General features: G+C 41.9%; 1 protein-coding gene across 3 annotated transcripts; it reads right to left on the bottom strand.

The window, feature by feature from the left end:
• Window positions 1-8,135: 8,135 nt before the first annotated feature.
• LOC122828916 (ETS-related transcription factor Elf-2-like) lies at window positions 8,136-20,959 on the bottom strand. 3 transcript variants are annotated; one of them, XM_044112956.1, is made up of 5 exons: window positions 20,698-20,959; window positions 14,581-14,731; window positions 14,251-14,488; window positions 9,495-9,605; window positions 8,136-9,355 (listed from the first exon to the last, which is right to left on the bottom strand). In XM_044112956.1, exons 2-5 carry the CDS (start codon window positions 14,653-14,655, stop codon window positions 9,078-9,080), a joined length of 702 nt encoding a protein of 233 aa, XP_043968891.1. In that variant the 5' UTR covers window positions 14,656-14,731; window positions 20,698-20,959; the 3' UTR covers window positions 8,136-9,077. The 3 variants fall into 3 exon arrangements, with proteins under 3 accessions (XP_043968891.1, XP_043968893.1, XP_043968890.1); XM_044112958.1 differs by lacking the exon at window positions 20,698-20,959 and adding an exon at window positions 18,177-18,437; XM_044112955.1 differs by lacking the exon at window positions 20,698-20,959 and adding an exon at window positions 18,018-18,436.
• Between the last annotated feature and the right edge of the window lie 571 nt (window positions 20,960-21,530).

Here is a 21,530-nt window from a genome sequence, read left to right as displayed (position 1 = left end):
CACTAGCAGTGATGCCCTTGCTACGAGCCACAGAGCGACGCTTATCCGGCAACCCTGATCTGGCTAAGGTCTACAACGAAGAGATCCACAGGTTGGAGAGAGCTGGATACGTTGCCAAAATCAGCAGCGATGAAGCAAGCCAGTCAGAGGAGTCCTGGTACATCCCGCACCACATGGTTCACCACAACGGGAAAGCCAGAGTGGTGTTCAATTGTTCGTTCAAGTACCAGCAGACTGCCCTCAACGACATCTTACTTCCTGGACCTAACCTTGGAGCCTCGCTGCTCAGCGTGCTCCTCAGATTCAGAGAGTACCCAGTAGCCATCAGCGGAGACATCCGTGGGATGTTCCATCAAATCCGGTTACTTCCAGAAGACCAACCACTCCTTCGTTTCCTGTGGCGTGACATGGAGAAGGAGCGTAGCCCAGACATCTACGAATGGCGTGTTCTACCTTTCGGGACTACCTGCAGTCCGTGCTGTGCTATATATGCACTACAACAGCATGTCAAGACCAACAGTGCCAGCAATGAAGAGGTCCTGAACTCAGTCAACAATGCCTTCTACGTGGATAACTGCCTCCAGTCTGTCTGCACCCCACAACAGGCCAGACAGCTGATAGACAAGATGAGAGCCCTGCTTGCTGCTGGTGGATTCGACATGAGGCAGTGGGCAAGCAACCGACCAGAAGTAATCGCCCACCTTTCGTCAGAGGCAAGGTCTGAAGGCTGCGAGCTGTGGCTAACAGCAGAGAGAGCGGATCCTCAGGAATCAACCTTAGGTCTACGGTGGCACTGTCCCTCAGACACACTTGGCTACCGTCAACCAGTTACCTCCGAGCCTACACTGAGGAACGTGTACAGAGTCCTAGCGTCCCAGTATGACCCACTAGGGTACATTATTCCGTATACCACTCGTGCTAAGGTCCTGATCCAAGCCCTCTGGAGGCACGATCAACAGTGGGATGAACCCATCACCGGAGAACTCCTCTCAGTGTGGCAGAATTGGGAGATCGAACTTCCTCACCTTCAGCACGTCAGCATGCCACGCTGCTACATACCTGTCACCGCGAGTGCTGAACCGTCTAATGTGTCCCTACATGTCTTCTGTGATGCGTCAGAGAAGGCATACGGATCCGTTGCATACCTCCGTATGGAAGATGCAGAAGGACACCCACATGTGTCGTTCGTTATGGCACGATCCAGGGTCGCACCACGGAAGCAACTATCCATGCCTCGCCTGGAACTCAGCGCTGCGTTGACAGGAGCACAGCTCGCCAAACTACTGCACTCCGAGCTCACTCTAACTATGAGTCACACCGTCATGTGGTCAGACTCTACCACGGTGCTCAGTTGGATCCGGTCTGACTCAGCTCAATACAAGGTGTTTGTTGGAACTCGCATAGCGGAGATCCAAGAACATACAAACACTAATGACTGGAGGTACGTTCCCTCCGACCAGAACCCAGCTGATGACATCACTCGGGGGAAGTCACTACACCAGCTTGCTCAGCCTACCCGCTGGAACAATGGTCCTGCTTTCCTGTATGAATCCCCCAGCCAGTGGCCGGAGAACTTGGTGGCGAAAGCAGAAGATACAGTAGAGCTCAGGAAGTCCATGTTCTGTGGTCAGGTTACAGTCTCTGACACCTATCCTGATCCACTGCAGTACACGACCTGGTCTGACCTAGTAGATGCTACTTACCGGTCTCAACACGGGGCGGCTGTGGCTCCTATGCCCGCTTCAGCTCGCATCGAGACAGAAGTAGCTCTCCTGAAGCGGGTGCAAGCAGATAGCTTCCCTGAGGAACTCAGTGCTCTGCAACACGACCGCCCAATCCGACCTAGCAGTCGCCTCAGCTCTCTCTCACCAGAGTACGACCAGATACTTGGTCTGATTAGAGTAGGAGGTCGCCTCCGCAAAGCTGATGATTTACCCGAAGACTCAATCCACCCGGTCGTCCTAGCACCAGAGCACCCCATCACTCAGCTCCTAGTTAAAGACTTCGATGATCGTCTCCTACACGCTGGTCCAGAGCGAGTCTTCGCGGAGATTAGGAGGTCATACTGGGTCCTCAGAGGCCGCCAAGCTATCAAGAAACACCAACGACACTGTGTTGAGTGTCGCAGATGGCGAAGTAAGCCTACGATCCCCAAGATGGCTGATCTACCTGCTGCGCGTCTTCGTATTAACAAGCCACCATTTTGGTCCACTGGAGTGGACTGTTTCGGCCCATACACTACCAAGTTGGGACGGCGGCACGAGAAACGTTGGGGCATCTTGTTCAAATGTCTCACAACCCGCTGTATCCATCTTGATCTGATGCCAAGTATGGACACGGACTCCTTTCTTCTTGCTCTCCGCCGCTTCATAGCACGTAGGGGCAAACCCTATGAGATACTCTGCGACAGGGGTACCAATTTCCGTGGTGGTGAGAGAGAGCTCCAACAATCCTTTGCCGCACTTGAGCCATCGCTCAAGGAACAGCTGGCCAAACAGTGCATCCTATTCAAATTCAATCCCCCTCTTGCTCCACACTTTGGAGGAGTGTGGGAGAGGGAGATTAAGTCGGCCAAAGCCTCCCTCCAGACAGTCCTGAAGGACCAAGTTCTGCCAGAGGAAGCTCTAATGACTGTACTCATTGAAGTCGAGGGCATCCTCAATTCTAAGCCCTTAGGCTACGCATCTTCCGACTTGGCCGATCCTGACCCGATTACCCCCAATCTCCTCCTCATGGGACGACGAGATGCTTCACTCCCTCAGGCAGTTTACGGCTCCAGTGATCTACTAGGACGACGTCGATGGCGGCATAGTCAGGTACTTGCCGACCTCTTCTGGAGTCACTTCATCCGTAATTACCTGCCTGGCCTACAGCCACGCCAGAAGTGGAGAACTACTACCCCAGACCTGGTAGTGGGCACCGTCGTCATGGTGCTCGACTCACAGCTCCCAAGGGCGCTATGGCCCATTGGGCGTATCACCCGTATCATCCCCAGCGGCAGCGGTAAGGTGCGAGTTGCAGAGGTAGACATCAAGGGTAACCTCTACACCCGTCCCGTCGCCAAGTTGGTCGAACTTCCAGAGATGCCTGACGACTGAGAACCCAGCTGTGCCGATCCAGCAGAGACTTTCCTGGTCTACGTATTCGCTCCACGAATCCGGGGGCGGCTGTGGAAAACTCCCTGCTGGAACCTGTGTCGTGACATCAGAGACGTTATTAGGAACGTACCACGCGCCTGCGCACATTCATGACCGTTGACTTTCAGTGTGCTTCACTAGTAGACACTTGCAGCTCTGTTCCAGCACCTCACTAAAATGTTGAACTCTTTGTGTGTACGTGTGCGTTGATGACAATGTAAGTACATAATTCCTTCGTCTGTTTGTGTTTACTACACGCTGTTAGTTCGGTAACTGTGTAACCTTAGTTACCGCGAGATACAATGTATTCAGACGAGGAAATGCCGAACTAACGTTCATTTCCTGGTTTACCGTTACAAGAATAGTTCAGTTTGAGAGCTGTTTAGCAGTACTCCGAATTGTAGTGTTATTTCTACTGTTCTGAAGATGTTTAGGACGGTAAACTAGCTTCCAAATGTAGCATTGAGCGTTTATGGAGCCGTTATGTTCGAGTGGATAATAATTTTTCGACCTTACGGGGAAGAACCGCTTCTGCCATTCGTGGTCTTTATGCGCCACCCTGTGGTCATTAAGTGTACTGCATCCATATGCTCTGTATTATCACTTTGAGTGCCTAGTTCTCACCTATATTATCCTGTTATTACTTGCTACTTGCAGTAATTCTGTTCCTTGTTACATTAATGTTACTGAGGTGTTACATAATTGCAATTACAATTATATATATTGTTAATGTAACTGGATATGTATATTTGATTCCACCTGAAACCGAATATTCTGCATACATTATAATTTGTATATGCATATGTGGAATTTAGATGTACAATATTCTAATTACTCTTTCTGTATATGTTTATCTTGCAGAAACCACACACGTATCCATACACACTCACACACACTCTCACATGATCATCAATAAAGTCCGTAATAACACCTAAAGTCGCAGCTGTTCTCTGACCGGAGCACATAGTCAGTGAGGGAGCGACTAGCTATCAACGTACACGTCCGTCACATTATTCTTTGCAGAATTTGAACCATATGTAGAGGAGAATATAAGATAAAATTCCCGAGACTGAACCAAAAGCTGGTTCAACAGAGTGTTAGTTCAAGTGTGGCTACGCACGCAGTTATTAACCATGCTATTGTGATAACTTTTTTTTTACTTTTCTCTTTTTGTTTCCCTCTGATGGATTTGTCTTTTGGTTGAAAATTTCTCATCAGATGTTGGAAAACATTTTCAAATGATTTGTCACGGCCTATTTCTTTCACGTGATCAAAAGCCTGCTATCTTAACAAGCCTTCTTCTTCTTTTTTTTTTTTTACACCTTTCTTTAGATTTGAGCAACTTGAAATTTTGAAATTGAGAGAGTGTTTCCCAGCGTATTTTAGTGTTTCTCGACAATAGATAATAGGTTTTGTGTAAAGTGACTTTCACTGCATCAGAGCTTTCTCTGCAAAACATACAATCTGATCTAGTAGTACTTGTTCTCCTGTTCTCGGTACTTGTCATTCCGACTTATGACAAGTACTGGTTCTTAATGTTGTGTACCTGATCGCAGCACCGTGCTGTTTTTTGCCTGGAGGCATCGTAGCTCATCACAGAAGCGTCTGAGTCCGCGTTGTTCTGTATCGGCTCCAAGACTGCCTTCCACGCTGGTTTTGATTAGATGTTTTGCGATGTGTGAAGGTTGCTGAAACACCAATGTGACCAATCATTGTTCAGCAGGAACAGAATAGTTCTCTGCTGTTGTTTTAGCCGACTGCTTGCTCACACACAACCACATAATGAAAGTTCCTGCTGGAAGATGAACTTCTGCCTCCCATTTTCTTCACTTATGTTTATGATAATTATCTCTGATAAGCTTCACCACCCCTGCTGGGGAAAAGACACCCCACAGCATAATGTTGCCACCACCATAGTTAGTGCATTGGGAGTTATATAACTTTCTCTCCACAATCATTTTCTTCATGCCATTGAAACGAGACGTTGGTTCATCAGTCATATTTGTGGAATGCATCCCTACTGGTTGTCCTGTCAATAGTCTCTTTTCTCTGAGCTTTTCTGAGCCATTTTTCCTTTAAGGACAGCAAATAAAGCTCTTTGAGAGGCGCAACTTATCACTTATCAGTATCACTTTCTGAAAAAAATAAGTTTTAAACACATGCATAGTTTAAGAAATTTTTAGATGACAAAATATTTTTAGGATTTAGAATACATTTTTAGGATTTCAAATAAAGATGGACATAAAACAGGATAGATATGTATGTATTTTTTAAAAGCTTATTCCGACTTATGACAAGGATATATACAGTATACTATAGTAGTATATATGGTGTAAACTAGTATAGTATATACTATATAAGGATATATAGTATACTACATATACGAAACTGTCACCAATGAGACAAATGATTTGTGAATTAGATGGAGCTCCTCTACCTGCTCACATTGCTAACTGGAGGTTTTTGTTAGCTTAGGCCTTCAGAGAACAGCTAGATTTATAATCAGATTAAATTACACATTTGCCCACAGTTTGTACATCTTTATGTCCCAATTTAATCTGTTTGTGGTTATAGAGTGGTAAAATGTGGAAACGTCAAGTAGTGTCAATACTTTAACATTATTTTATTTTGGCCCTGTGAGGCTCCTGTCGTCTGGCAGAGTGATCCCAGCTCTGAACTCGAGAACAGAAAAAAACCAAGTCTGGGATTATGTAATTTGTATCCTCAAACTTTCCAAACTCCTGAAACAAAAACATTTATAACTCCCATCAATAATAGCTGCATAATAACAAGGCTAAAGTGGAAACCTTCAGGTTTGATTTTACTTTTAATTACGCTGCTGCGCATGTTTTTGAGCTCCTTTCAAAAAGTCTCCACTGCCAAATCTGGGGCAACAGAAACAAAGCACAACATTGTTGCAGACAGTTTAGCCATTTAACAAATAACAGTTCATTATTCAATGCACTGCACTGGAAAATTTAAAACAACAATTTTTAAAAAATAGTTTATATTATTAATATAAACATAAAATTTGATCCCTGCATTTCCATTACTTTGTAAACATTCAGATTATATGTAGTTATATCAGTGTGGAAAAGTACAGCACTCATCTTGGAAAAAAACAGCTGTATAACGACGGTGAACTTGTTTTTGGAGTTATGTGTGCGGCGTTACAAAACACAGGCGGAGGCAGACAGCGAAAAAGGCCTCGCACGTTTTGCGCACCTGTGCCGAGGCTGTTATGCAATCGTGCAGCATCACGCTGATTAATTACATAGTAACACACTGAACCAGCTCAGCAGCATGTGACCGCCGATGCCCCGCATAGTACCAGTGTCGCCGGCGTCCTGATCTGGAGGCTTTAAAGGCGGCAACGAGAAGAGAGGGCAAACACATCCCAACTCTCTGCTGACAGCAGCCACATCTGAGAGGAGGACGGTTTCATTTAGAGGAGAACAGAGAACGTTCTAGTGAAGTGCTGCAGCTCAGGACAGTGATGGAGACTTTAGGTGAGTCGGAGCTCTCGACTGATTTCGTAGATGAAAACATCTCGGGTGGTGAACGTATATCAGGTCTGATGTGATCGTTATCTCTAACAAACCATTCACCGGATAAAGGATTTAAAGTAAAATAAACCAAAAAAAACCCTTCTCCTCAGGCTGATCCTAAAGCGCCTTTATGGGATTTTACATTTTAATATTCATAAACAATTTTATTTCTCCATCAGGTGTCAAACTCCAGTCCTGGAGGGACAATTTTTTATTTATTTTTTTTTTTTATCAAATTGAAATTTTCCTCGTCCGCCAAAAATACATGAACAGAATTTTCCAGTGATGTAGAAATTGATCAAAAGATCAAAATTCTTTCAGTTTTCAGATGATGAAAGGCGTTTTGAGGTTTTGGATGTCTTGCAGCTGTTATCAGTGACCAAATCTGTGGACTAGCGTTTATTTATTTTATATTAATATATTATTTATTTTTGACTTTGCTTTAACTTTGCTTGAGTTAAAAGGCAGAATAGGACAACTTGCTGTTCAACTCAATACTGAAGACTGATGGGAATCTTGTCAGTCCTGTTGTCCTGAGTGATTGAGGAATTGTGACAGGTGTCTGGATTTTCAACGGGCTGTTTGTTTTTGTCGTTTTTACCTCTTTAGTTTGTGTGTCGCCATTCATTAGAGATAAGCATTTTTTTAATCATGTACATCTAGTTTTACATCATGCGGCGTTTTTCCTAATCCACGTAAGGAGTTGAGACATTGGCAGGTTTTCCAACCGGACACGTTCAGTAAACATTCATATCTACACATAGAAGTTTGAAAAGTCCAAACACGAGGAGGCGTCATGTCCTGACTGTCTGGAACGTTGGCATGGAGTCGGGTCTACAATGGGTGTGAATGGAGTTGACTTTCAGGAGATGTGTGCTGTTGATTCTTACGTGGCTGTAAGTCAGAAAAAGGTTTTTTCCAAATTGATTGATGAGACGTAACACCCAAGTGTTCCAAACCACGTCCCAAATCTTTAAGTGTAAAGAGCTGATACACTTATTACAAATTTTATTTATTTTTTTTCAATGTGTTTTCTTTCACTTATGTACTTCTTATGGCCAAATGAAGTTAAGTTTTGAGATTCTCAGGTATTGTTCGGTATTTCAGGAAGCCATATAGAAATTTTTGGTTTAATACAGAAACCAGACTCCAGCTTCTAGCAATAAGATTTTAATTTGAAAATAATCTTACTTTTAGTCTAAAGGTTGTGTTAGATAAATTTGATTGAAACAGAAAAAGCTGACAGCACTGCTGAGACTGATTAAATAATATATTATTGCAGGTTAAGGAGTGTTATTGGGGAAATTTCCAGGAAGGTAAGTATGTCAATCAACTCTTTCTAAATGAGAAGACCAGGTGGTTAGTCTTTTTATTTTATAAAGCTCACCAGATGTGAAGCTCTGAAGGCGACCTCGCCGAAAGAACTGAGAATAATCCAGAGGTTTTTCTGCATTCTGCTCCAACTTAAGTCCAGAACGATGGCACTTTATTCTTGGTTTTACCACAGAAACAGGACGGTTGACGTCACCCCTATGAGATTCCTATTAGATCATGGTCCAGGGACTGGACTTAATGGCTATCGCTCAGTCGTCCCCAACCCCTGGGCTGCGGACCAGTACCGGTCCGTGGACCAATGGTGACGTATTGGTGCATGATTTAAGAATTGTCGGCCGATTTCCAAACCTCTGTGACCACACACACACACACACACACACACACACACACACACACACGAGGTGACGTACAACAGGTTTGGTCAGTTGGTGTGTCCAGCCACACGGCAGGAGCAACACACCACACACGAACCGATTCCAGTCATGAACATCCCGATTCCAGTAGAAAATCCCGTAAAATCCCCAACATACCATGGGTGAATTAAATATGAACAAACATGGATGACTATATAGAAACAGTGATAGTTTGTGGACTCATTTTAAGCCATAAAAGACGCAACAAAAAGAAAAAGTGTTGGATAAATGACGGTGTGAGCAGCCGCTCTATTTGCTGCATTAACCACTTGACCGGGTTCTCAGTCAGCTGTTTGGGATTCCCCTCCGTTCTTACATCACCGCGCTTTCTTATTGGCTACCTGTCACATTTAAACAGGCTGCGTTCTCGCTCACAGTCAGGGAAAACCACACAGTCTGCGACAGACATATTCAACATCGTTGAATATGCCCAATTTTAGATCGGAGCGGTCCCTCACAGTACCGGAGGATCAGTTAGGATTATCGCAAGCGACAGCTATCTGTGACAATCGGGGTGGGGAGTGGGGGTCAAGGTGGTAAAAAGGTTGGGGACCACTGCTCTAGCTGACCACTAGATGGTGCGCTTACATAATAGGATTGGAGCTCATGATCCATATTTTCAGGTTTTAGCACAAACACCAAATCTAATAGTATTTGTAGCTCAAACAGTGTAACATGAAAAAGAAAAAAAAAAGAGGAGGAAACAAACGGCGGGTTTGTGCACCTCGCTTCTTTCTGACAGGCTCGTTGTCGGGTTCTGGCTCTTCTAGTGAGGTGACCATCTCCTCCTCTTCGTCCTCCTCCTCATCCTCCTCGCAGCAGTCCTCAGTGGTAATCTCCACCTCCGTTTCTCCAATCACGTCGGGCCGCATGGCAGCATGGAGGAAGTCTGGTGCAGCTTCACTTTGTGGCGTAAAAGCTTCTAAAAGAAGAAATCGAAAAGATTTTTTGAACAGTCCAGTATATTTAGTATTCTAAGTAGATATACTACAAAGCGCTGAGCTATTTCTTGTTTTAGTTACAGCAAAAACGACAAACGGCGCATCCCAGACTCCAGCTACCTGGGCTGCGGTCTTCTCTGAGGCTGGATGGTGAGTCCATGTGTAGCAGCGCTTCTGCCGCCTCGATAGTTTTGTCAGAGCAGTGGACGCTGCTGTAACCAGAAGCCTCCACTGCAACATAAACACAGAATTAGTTAATAAAAATCTTGAAGCACCCTCCCACCCCCCAGCAGACCCTGATTTTCAATTGTTTCCACAGACTCTGAAATGAATTCAGGTCTGGTGTTTAACTAGACGCATCGTGGGATTTGTCCAGCTTCAAATCCTTTGCAGCCTCTAACAGATATGAATAAAATACCTAAATATCCAGCATAAGAGGATCCCCACAGCATAATACTGCCGCTACCTTTAACTGTGAGGAGGATGCGTTTAAAATGATGCACAGTTTTGTTTTTCTTCACATATAATTCAAGATGTTAGAAAAAATAGTTCAGTTGCTCACCAAACCTGAGCACCTTCCTCTATACAGCAACAACTTTTAAGAGCTTTCTTTTTGCCACTCTTCTCTAATGGTCAGCATTCAGGAGAGGATGAATAAAGGTTTTTGTGTTTACAGATTTTCCCTTGTGATATGGGAAAATCTGCACCCCAGAGTTGCCTATAATATCCAGGATGCCGCTTAGATTAACACCTCCCTTGTCTCACCCAACTAATATCTGAAGTTTTGCATTTTTTTAAAATTAATTAGAAACATATTGTAATCCTATTCATTACACTTCACCACTATGGCAGACTTTGTGTTGGTCTAGCATGAAAAAAAAAAATCTTTATAAAACCAGTTGAATGCAACAAAAAGAGAAAAGTTCAAAGGTTAGAACTTTTGCAGTCCACTATTCAAATCTTTAAAAACTAGTTTGGTTTTTTGCAAGCTCAGCCCAATACTCTCACGAATAAACCTGTCACCCATTTCCAGTTCGCATAATGCTGCACTTCAGTGCAAGCATGCAGAAATATTTATTAGCAAAAGAAAAATAAAGTTTGATCATAATTCAGTTCAAAACAGATCTATTTCTCAAAGAATGTAATACTGAGGCTTTGTTAAGGGAAGTTTGGCCTCCACTGGGACCATGAGAGGGATCCCGGGGGCACCTGCTGTTGTTGTCAATCACCGGTGGGAAACCTGAGATAAGCATTACGCCCTGTCCATGTTTGGCCATCTAGCAGTGCAGGGGACAGAAACAGGCTATCTTTAGACAGCTGCACTCGTTCAGACCTCTCTCTAGCAAAGACAATGAGCTGGAAGAATTCGCTGTCTAGCTAAAATACTACCCCGAAAGTCTCTTTTACTTTTTCTTTTTTTCCCCCCTCATTAAATCCCCTAATGTTATTACAACGGAATTACGTAAAAATATGTTTTTAATGCAAGATTTGAGCGCAGAACCGGAGTGGCTCCCAGTAATAATCATCTCCCTGGAAGTCAGACAAAAAGTAGTTCTGCCTCTGACGACTTCCGTGTTTACACTCCTCTTTATTTCCCTCCAGTTCTCTCCGAAGAAGCTCACAAATCCCCCTGTCACTCAACACCCGCCGCGGCCTCCCATTGGGTCGAGCTACAGCTAAGATCCCGCCCCTGCTGAAACCTGATTGGACGTTTGTAGGGGAAGAAAGCGAGCACAGCCAGGCCGTCCCACGCGTCCAACAAGGAGACAGGAAAAAAAAAACACGATAAACGGATTGTAGGATCACAATATAGAGACTTAAAAATCTGGGGGAATACTGGAGGAAAGTAGGCAAAAGTCTGAGCAAAAATTATTGAAATTTGCTAAATCCATTTTAAAAGTACAGGGCCTACTTTTTAAGGAGTGCTGCTCTATTTAGGATTGTTAGGATTTACTTTAAAAATAAACAAACATATGAGCTTCACGAAAAAAAACCCAAGTGTAATAAATTACATAACATTTATATCTAGTAGTTGCAGAGTAAAAATAAACCCACATGTCCTTCCGCCTCAGACAGCGTGGCAAAGACAACAACTACACACTTCCTGGTTGTGCAGCGCCGAACCGTTATTCACATTCATCGAGCTCCGACAAAAACCAACCAAAACATGCAAAACACGCTTCGTGCACACAGCTATCCGAGGGCGCACACTGACACATCCAGCAGCAAGCTTCGCTATATTTTTTAAAGCGGGTTTTGATAGCCGCCGAGCAACGCCATGCAGGTTGAGACCAAGGTGATCACTTCCTGATCACTTCACCGCGGCGGGCGGGCCGAAGCGCCGCGCTTCGAGTCTCAAAAACAAAAGCCGCCCGTCAACCACGGTTCTAAAGTCGGAGTTCTCAATACGTGGAAACACCTTACCGGCTCTGATGAGCAGATCGAGCTGGTTTGCGTGCCCCTCATGCTGTGAAGTCGCCATGTTTCCACCTCTCGCTGCAGATTCTCATTGACTTCTCACTGTTTGGATCACTCCGCAGCAGAGGCAAAATCTCAACGAGACGAATCACGCCAGAATGTACAAATCCCTCCGCGAGCGACACAGGAAGTTCTCTTTTCGCCCTCCCTCTGCTGCGTAGTTCATACGTCAAATATAGCTGCTGCTTTTTTTTCACCATCCAACTTTATTTAATCTCAGCATCTAACTCAGAACTACAATCTGTTATTTTCAAAATAACATATAAAATCGTACATTTGAAATTTTCCAATGAAGTTCAAATTGAAGAAATAACAAAACGTGTTAAAATGCAGACCTTACTGAAAGAAGGATCTGAAACAACAAGCACAACCAGAAGCGGATGAAGTGCTTACAAACTAATTGCAAATCTGGAGATTCACTAGCCAAGCTTTTACTGGCCAATTCCCAGTACATTTTTGTACAGTTCATTTGTATTGTTATTTTAATGCTAATTAATGTTTAATATATTACAAAAGAAAATAAATGAGCTAAGTTCTTTGACAATGGCAAGAATCTTAAGTCAAACTGAATAGGAAAGAATAACTGTTTATTTTCTTTTTGACGCATTAAATTTTATGTCACTAACTATTATCCAAAAAAGTGCACATCTGACATATTAGCAGAGTAAACATGAGATTAGTTAATGCATTATCAAAGTTTTTAGTTTTGATAAATTTTCAGAGGAGCTAAAGAAAAAAAGGGCGCTTTCAGTGTTTGTCCAGACAAGCAGGGAAAAATTGGTTGATTGATTCCAGCTGATTGAGCAGAGAAACTCTACCCATATCAGTTTAACTTTATTTATAAAACCGTAGAAAACGTCCCCAAATCAGGAAGAGACATACCTATGTTCAATGGAAAACATTCTCCTACCAAAAAAGAAAAAATGATACTGAACAAGTGCCAAATGGTAAAAATTCCAAAATTATCAAATTACCTGCTCACATACACAGTACAAAAATAACCCCAAAAATCCATTGTTAATATTGGTCGATTTAAAGTTATTGGTTTTCTAATTTAACCAAAACAAAAATACCTATAGAACCATGACATAAAGTTTCATGGAGTAGCAGTTTAATTTTTGGTGAGCAGCAAACTGCTTTAGAAAAATAAATATTTTATTAATCTAAATTTCAGTTACTAAATAGGCAAAAGCAATTGTTGGCAATCATTTTGTATTCTGCTAACATATGCTCAGAAGAAAGAGCAAAACTAACTAATGTTAGCTGGTTTTTGAATGCATTCAGACAATAACTGACATTATTAACAGATTAACTATTGAGCTATTAATTAAGATCAGGTTGGTAAATCTGTTCTTGCTTATGCATCAACTATTTAAATTCTATCCACAAGGTGGCGACCTAACAACACCAAAGTCTGTCAGTCTGTATTTTCTGGATCATTTTTTCTGTTGCATTTAGCAAACAAGCAAAGAATCAAAGAGACTAAAATTAAAGTTTAAGATGACCCTTTCACTCTGTACCATGGATAATATGCGCACATTATTCCTATTACAACCTCAGACTTCAGTGGATTTTATTGGGATTCTATATGATAGACCAACACAAAGAAGTGTGTAATTGTGAAGTACAAAGAAAATGACATGTGGTTTCTACATTTAAAAAATATATATATAAAAACTGTGATTCAGACCCATATATTCCAATAATCATAAATCGCATTTATCAGACCAGGAGCCAAAGAGACCCAATGATAGATGGAGGAGTTCCAGAGATCTCCCCATGGTGACAGCAACAAACTGCTGGGATCTCCTTCTTCGATAGGGAGAGAGAAAACTGGTCAGAGGTGATGGGAAGATGGATGGATGGAGATGAAAACAGGGCAATCCTGGAAGAAAACCTGCAAACAATTTCACCCTGGGCTGGAGGTTCAATCTCTAGCAGGGTATTGACCCTGAACATAGAGCCAGAGCTAAATCAAAACTTATGCATGTGTTTGATAGCCCACTCACAGACAAGACCTGATTTAAATCCAATCACAAATCTTCAGCAACACTTCACCAATAACCTCCAACCATCCAGTCTCACTGAGCTTGAGGTGTTTAGCTCAGAAGAATATGTACAATTTTCCATCAGTGGACCTACCAGCTGTAGTTGAAGCTGGGAGATCTGCCAGGGTTATATTCAAACTATTGATTTTTATTTGTAAAATAATTTTTAATTCATGTACCGGTTTACTTCGACTCCACAATTATGAACTTCCTTTGTGTTGGTCTGTCTCGTAAAATCACAATGAAGTACACTGAAGTTTGCGTAAGATGAAAATTTCTTGGATTAAAGTCGATCCGATTGGCTCAGATTTGGCAAAACTAAACGCTCCTTAAAAATGTTAACATCCCACCTCCTTCTCCTTCCGCCTCCAACTCTTGCATGACGTAGGCTTCATCCCCATACATCACCACCTGGGCGGGGTAACCCTGCTCATCCAGCCGGCTAGCCGTGGGCACCTCCTCCACTATGACTGCTAGGTCCTCGTCAGCCTCCTCTACTTCCTCCAGCTCCTCACAGACCTCCTCTGCTTCACACTCATCCTCCACCTCTCCTTCCAGCTCCGCATCGGCCTCATACAATCCCTCGTGCTGGGGAAAACGGATGAAAAAAAAAATGAAGCCACGGCAATGACAATATAGAACTAGTGTCAGATAGGAATCGACTCTTGTCCAACAACCACCTGCTGAGGATCTTCTTCAGCTGTGACATACTCCACCATCGTTCCACCAGTGTCAACCAGCACCACTGACGTCATGATTCATTCTCCCCTGGGGTGAGGAGACACAGACCCTCCTCCTGGTGACCTCGGCTAATGTCGAGAACAGCAGCCACTGGAAAAACAAGCAAACTAGATTAATGCATATTAAATGCACTGGGCAGAAATAACAGACTTTCCCTACCATTGAGATTGATCACTACTTAGTACAGTTAAAATCTCCCTGTGTCTTTCTAAATGTGGACTTAAAAGCAGAGATCTGATCTCTATCTCTCTCTGAGTGGCTTCGGCCTGTCTGCTGTTACAGGAAGAGAAGCGCTGAGGGAAAGCCAAGTCATTACATCAAACACAAGAACAGTGTCCAGACAGGACGATGGTAACAGTTGCTAGGAACCAGCTCTCGATGCCTGTTCAGTGCAGCAGCAACCTTTAGTTAGACAAGTGTCTGACACCTTTAATACTTCTCATCTGAACTTCCTCTGCCCAGTCGTTAAGCAAAGGAAGAGGTTATTCATATTACTGGACTACAAGGTGTGCACAAAACCCTTAAAATCAAAGGACTATTATGATGACGTTCCAGCTCTTTAACTGTGAACTTTCGAAATTATTTGCCCTCACATTATTAATCCATAGATTTCGACATGATGCCTGCCCAGCCTCCACAACTATAACATCTTCAACTTTTCAGGGAGGGCCTTCCACTAGGACCATTATTAAAGAAGCTCATTTGTGAGGTCAGACGCTGATGTTGGACGAGAAGGTCTGGCCTGCCATCTTCGCTCCAATTCATCACAATAGCGTTCAATCAGGACACTGTGCAGGTCAATCAACTTCCCACATTCCAAACTGTCGTGTACCTTTGTAATTATGACCATCTGCTGCTGGGATGTTTCACATCAATTCATGATAACCAGAGGGATGTTTTGCCAATGTTTTGACAACCAATGGTTAAACATAATTTTATGACATTTTAATTATAGTCTTCTGCAATGAAATTTAATTACATGAGTTCAGCAAACAAACAGGCATTGGTTTAAGTAATAGGCCACTAGACCCTTACAAATTATTTAATTTGTAAATAATTTGTAAGGGTTTAAGGTGTTTGGTAAATTAATTTAAAAATTTATTTACAAAACAACTGTTTTGTTGACTAAAGAATTTACAGACGCCACGCATTCCTTTTATTTCTGAAACCAAAGAAGAGCGCAAACACAACAGAATACGTTTTTCTTCTTCACAGTTAAAACACTACCTAAAGTAATCTTGCACTGAAATATGTTTCAGAAAATATAATACCCGAGTTAAAATAGATATAAAAGTATGATTAAAAAAAGACCAACGGGGTGTAAAATGAATGCACAGTTTAGAGAATGTGTATGTTTTCTCTACAAACTCACTGCACCAGCTTGACCATACAGAGTCCTCGAACACGCTCAGTTACAGTTAACCACTGTATAATGGATGAGCCATGCTGTGCTCCTGAGACCAACATGATATTAGCTCAATTATTCAGCATCATAAAGAACCAATGATGGACTCAGATCTTACAGTTTCAACTAAATGTTGAGATAAAAAAGATACATAACCACTAGTTTCTAATTGTCTGACATTAAATAAGTCTAAACCTTTCCTGATTAGAGTCATTATTCCCATTTGCTAAATCTTAGAACAATGACAGAGATCATTTTTATTACCTTTGTCAATAAAAGTTTAAATACACTGAGATTACTGCACCTTTAACTAACTTGGGGAATCCCATATAACAGTGTCATGCCTTTGTAAGCGTCTGATTGGTTAATTCACAACCTTTGGGATACCTGGTGGCACACCTGGAAATGTAGCTTAAGGCACTGCTTCATTGACACAGCTTTGTTTTGTGAAGTCATAGAAAAAAAAACAACAAAAGTCAGTCAAGATTTCAGGAAGACAAATAGACCTTCACAAGTCTGGTTCATCCTTGGGTATAATTTTCAGATGTCTAAGGTGCCATATTAGTCTTTTTAAACAATGAAACAAATGTATAGGAAGCATGGGAATGGGAGTATCAATCACAGAAGATAGGAGGGGGAAAAAAAACCTTAAAAAGATGCTGGATAAAGTGGTGTGTCGTTATCCAGAATGAAACAAGTCCTGCACTAACAAGTGACGAAAGACACCTCAGATAGGAAGAAACAATTACACCAAAAGAAACATATAGAGATTAGAAAGTCTGGTCTGAAGCAGAAAAGCTTTATGGAACTGAAATGATTGCTGTAACAACAAAACATTCTGCAAACTCTAAAGTACAGGGGGTGGCAACATTTTGTGTGGAATCTTTTGCTGCACTTCCTATACTAGATGAGGGCAACACTGTATATGGAAGATTTTGAAGCAACATCTAAAGACATCAGCCTCAAAGTCAAAGCTCAGAAACAAATACATCTTCTAAATGGACAACGATCCATCCTAAGGATACAGTCAAATTAGTTACAAAGTGGCACGTAATTTGTCGGTAGCTCTGAAAAAAGATGGCCAACAACTTTGGCTCACTTAAGCCAAAATACCAGAAAACTATTGTGAGACGTTGGCAGAAAGAAACCCAAAACATCTGACCAATATTGGTAATCCTAAATGTCCTAACAAAAGGCACAGTTTAGGACATATTTTATGTCAGTCAAGAATGTAATGTGTATTTATATAATGTGTATGCAAAGTTCTGGTTTTAAATGCATATACAATTTCAGAAAGACTAGTGTGTGACTCATGTTTTCAACATGCTCCTCAATCACATGACATATCCACAAATCTAGTGTCCCAATAATTTCATTTATTTATTAACTTATAACTGTTTTAAACCCTTTATTCTGAGTCAAAGGAAGCTCTGCATGAGCACTGTAAAGTGACTCTTTCAACCATGAAACAAGTTCAACGAGCAGTTAAAGATTGTGAAATGTTGCTCTGGGCAGCAAGAAGACAATAAGAAACAAGTACAGAGTTAGAGGGTGTGTCAGCGGGCAGAGTCCTGCATGCGATCTTTGTTGAGGGGTCAAATCTAACAACTGCAAGACAGATGGACAAATGTACAGATGGAAAACGAATAGTTGACATCGAAATGTATGTAAAAGCAAAACAAAAACAAACCCAACAGTTAGCTGCAGGGTTCCTCAAGCAGGCTGCATTCAATCAAACAAGCAATACAGGACCTGCAAGATAACTGAGGACACGTGGCTGCCTGACCGTTGTTCCTCTAAAACGCCTGCATTGGTTTTAAAGCCTTTCTTTCAGCAGAGGATAATTACAGGAATGAATAACCATGGCCTATTAAGTTTGAGTCATGTGGGTATTTCAGAAATTTCAAATGATATTTTGGAGCACGGTGGAAAACAGCTACATGTGTCAGTGGCCAGTTCACTGAGTCCTACCAGAGTGAGAAGTGATACGAAGCACAGCATTGTTCTGAATGTTCTTGGTTGATGTTGAATCAGCAGCGGTGTTGATGTCGCGCTGAAAAACGCAAAGTTTTCCAAATCGAATTCCCAATGAACGCTTCACAACGGATAGCAGAACAAGCCCAAACTTGCCTCGTCACTGACATGTGGACTCGAAATGAAGCACTGCATCTTCACTTTTCTCCTGTTCGAAGTCCAAAAACAGGTAAAGAGACTCGATAGCCGATGGTTCCCATCTGAGCCGAGAACAACCCCCCCGCAGGTTTCCGTCTTCTCCAACCAACACCCGTCCATCCAGCCGTGTGGACGGCCGTCTCTGCTCCCTGCCCGCATGCCTGCCTGCTCCCTCGGTGGAAGTATCCTCTCAGAATCGAGTCAGCACTTCTCAGAGTCTGCCTCGAGCTTGCATCACATGATGAGGGAGGAACACAGACCCACACACACACAGACATGCACACAGTCACATGATCTATCAACAACTGAGCTTTTGTTCCAAATAACTGGGGCTGCTGGTCTAGATACAACGCCCTGCCTTGTGTCCTGTCCTGCCCTCCCTACACACACACACACACACACACACACACAGATGATACAATGAACAAATACACAGCAAATATGACCTCAGGATTTACTTAACGCCCAGCCCATATTTAAACACACACAAGCAAAGTCCACCGAGTTATTAGGACGGGTGACGTGGCGATGAAGCTTCTTAGGCTTCTACATCTAATAGAGCTGGTTACAGATTTGTATTAAAGAAACTCTAATCATATAATTAATTGCCATCCTGCCTTGGACAACTCTCAGATTCTTATCATATTACCACAACAAACATCAGTCTGTCAGGGGGGAGGCTTTTATGTGAAGGACCAACACATTGCAGCAGATACATTGTGATTTGGAACAAAAAATGATACACGATTCCTCCCTCCCAAGTTAACACTTTGTAGAGCCAACTTTTTGCTCCAGTTACAGTCGTCTGCTGTAGGTCTCTGACAGCTGTGCAAACCTACAGACTGGAACTGCTGCTAATTCTTCCTAGCATAATAGCTGTATTTCAGTAAGATTGCATATAGAGTATCTGTAGAAAAATGTCTAAATGGTATTCAGATTTGGACTTTGACTGGACCACCCCACCACTTGAAATGCATTGATATAAACTCTGGATATAAACAGAGATGACTGTTTAAAGTCAACGTCCCGCTGGTTGGTGAACCTTTTTCTGATACACTTCATCCTTTACCTCTCTTTGAGTTCAGTCTCATCATCTACTCTTTAACTGTTTATTCTTAAAGCGCTCCATGAAAGGATGACCCACCATAACCTTTCTCACAAGGCTTTATCTGCCTCCTCAGACTTTGGATGAGCAAAAGGCTGGACAGTCAAAACATTAACACACACACACACACACACACACACACACACACACACACACTTCACTATGGGGCACACCAGGTCTCAGCTTACTCTCTACACAATCACAGTCTTTTTAGTCTCTATGTAAAAACTGTAGTGCATGGATGAGTTGTATGATAGTATATATCCTGGAATTAAAAAATATATAAACACAATCTAATCACTTTTTTAAAAATTATCCATATTTTAGTATATGTTGTTTTTAAATAACATAGTATATTGATTATTCCCACTACAATATTGCACTAGAAAAACTTAAGCAAAAATACAGAATATATATGTAGCAAAATTTCACCGTATTTTGGGTAAATCTGTTGATTGCAGATATTATCATACATATTTTTAACCTTCTGGTCTTTACAACGTAATACCAATATAATGCATGATATGCTGATCGTAGCTTGCAGTTTGTTGCTTTATGTGGCACTCCTTATGTAATCATTTCCCATGATTAAACTCAAACATGAGCAAAAGGTCAAAAATTAAGTCGTACAAATAATTAAAAGTGAACAAACCAATGCTTAAAAGGATCTGGATGTATAAGCCCCTGAGGTGTTGTTCAGCCAGCTGATGGGCAGTGTGCAGCAAGAAACATTACTCAAGGTATAGCTGGAAAAAACTTTGCTCATTCCAACACCTCGTCTGAGACTTCATGTAAAAAAATACACAAGAATGGAAACTTCACCTGTTTTTAAACTGCAACTTTTTAAAACGTGAGAACACCTTGACACCTGTAACCTACCTCCTGTTTCTACACCTTATTGCAGACTCATGCTATTAGTTGTTGTTAAGCATACCATTATAGTTGCTAATACAAATTTAAATTGCTCGTAGAGACACATCTGACTCATACAGTCAAGATCCAACCTGCTTTGGATTACAGACCTCTATAATTCATAGCCCAGTATGTCTGTAGCAGGTGGATTTCAGTGTTAACGCTTTCAGATAATGTCACTACTTGAAAAGATTGCTACTGTTGATACCAAATAACCTGCTTAATTTACGAATTTTAAAGAACCCAGAAGAAATCCGTGACTGTCAAGAGCTAACAGGCTAGCTCCGATAGCCTCCAGGTAAAACAAGCTGGAACCACAATAACAAACCGAGCTGCTAAGGCTGGTTAATGTCGGGTTAAACTCCTCTTATCGGCTTCCTGCTGGCTCCCAGGCAGCTGCTGCTTATTGTTGTTGTTAGCATGGTTGCTAACCAGAGTTTACAGTGTGAGTGTGAACACTACCTTCTTCCTCCGTCCCCCGTGTCCGCTGCTGCTGGCGCCGACTATCAGCCTCCAGAGTCCCGCCGCTCAGCGACGCCGCAGACTAGTTAACGGTAACAGTAGTGTCCGTTGCCATGATAAGGAGCCCCACGGAGCCGCCGAAGGCTTCCAGCGCCCCCGTTGTGGGTGAAACACGGCTGGTTGGCTGGATGAGTGGACAGTCGCTGGTTCAGTACTCCAGGGGTACAAGGAGATTAGCTCGGCTCGGTTGTTTTTCTTCTCAGGTTCGGAAAAATCAGACTACTGACGTCAGATCATAAAACGTCAGAGTTTGACAGTGAGAGTCATTTCATTTATTAAAAACAACTTTACTATCAGTGGGTGACTTTTAAAAAAATACTTTATTAAACTTTTTTTAAATCAACTTTCTTCTATTTTGAGTGTCACGTTTAGATTTTAATACTTTAACGTTTGAATTAATAAATCAAGATTCCAACATTTTTCATTTGACCAAATACAGTTTTGATTAGAAATGTTTAATAATAATAAAAAAAACTTATAATAAAGATTTATATAATTATGACGTCTCAAAAGCTTACTTGTTTTGCTTAAACTTTATTTGCCTTTTACTCTGTTTCTCAATTTTGAATAGTTATATTTTTAACAATAAAATGTTGAATAATTTTTTTAACATTATGTCTCTTTACATTTTAATTTACTATCTCTTGATTACAAATACATACCCAGTTGACATAGCATGTCATAAAGTGAAATCAGCCCTGACATACCTGTGGATCTCTGAAGGTGACAGGTTCGTTCAGGTGTTCAAACAATTACAAATACGAACAGTAAAT

The sequence above is a fragment of the Gambusia affinis genome, linkage group LG04 (assembly GCF_019740435.1).
Source record: "Gambusia affinis linkage group LG04, SWU_Gaff_1.0, whole genome shotgun sequence".
In the NCBI taxonomy this organism is placed as follows: Eukaryota; Metazoa; Chordata; class Actinopteri; order Cyprinodontiformes; family Poeciliidae; genus Gambusia; species Gambusia affinis.
The sequence above is the reverse complement of the archived record's forward strand: the minus strand, read 5'-3'. Positions and strand labels throughout refer to the sequence as shown.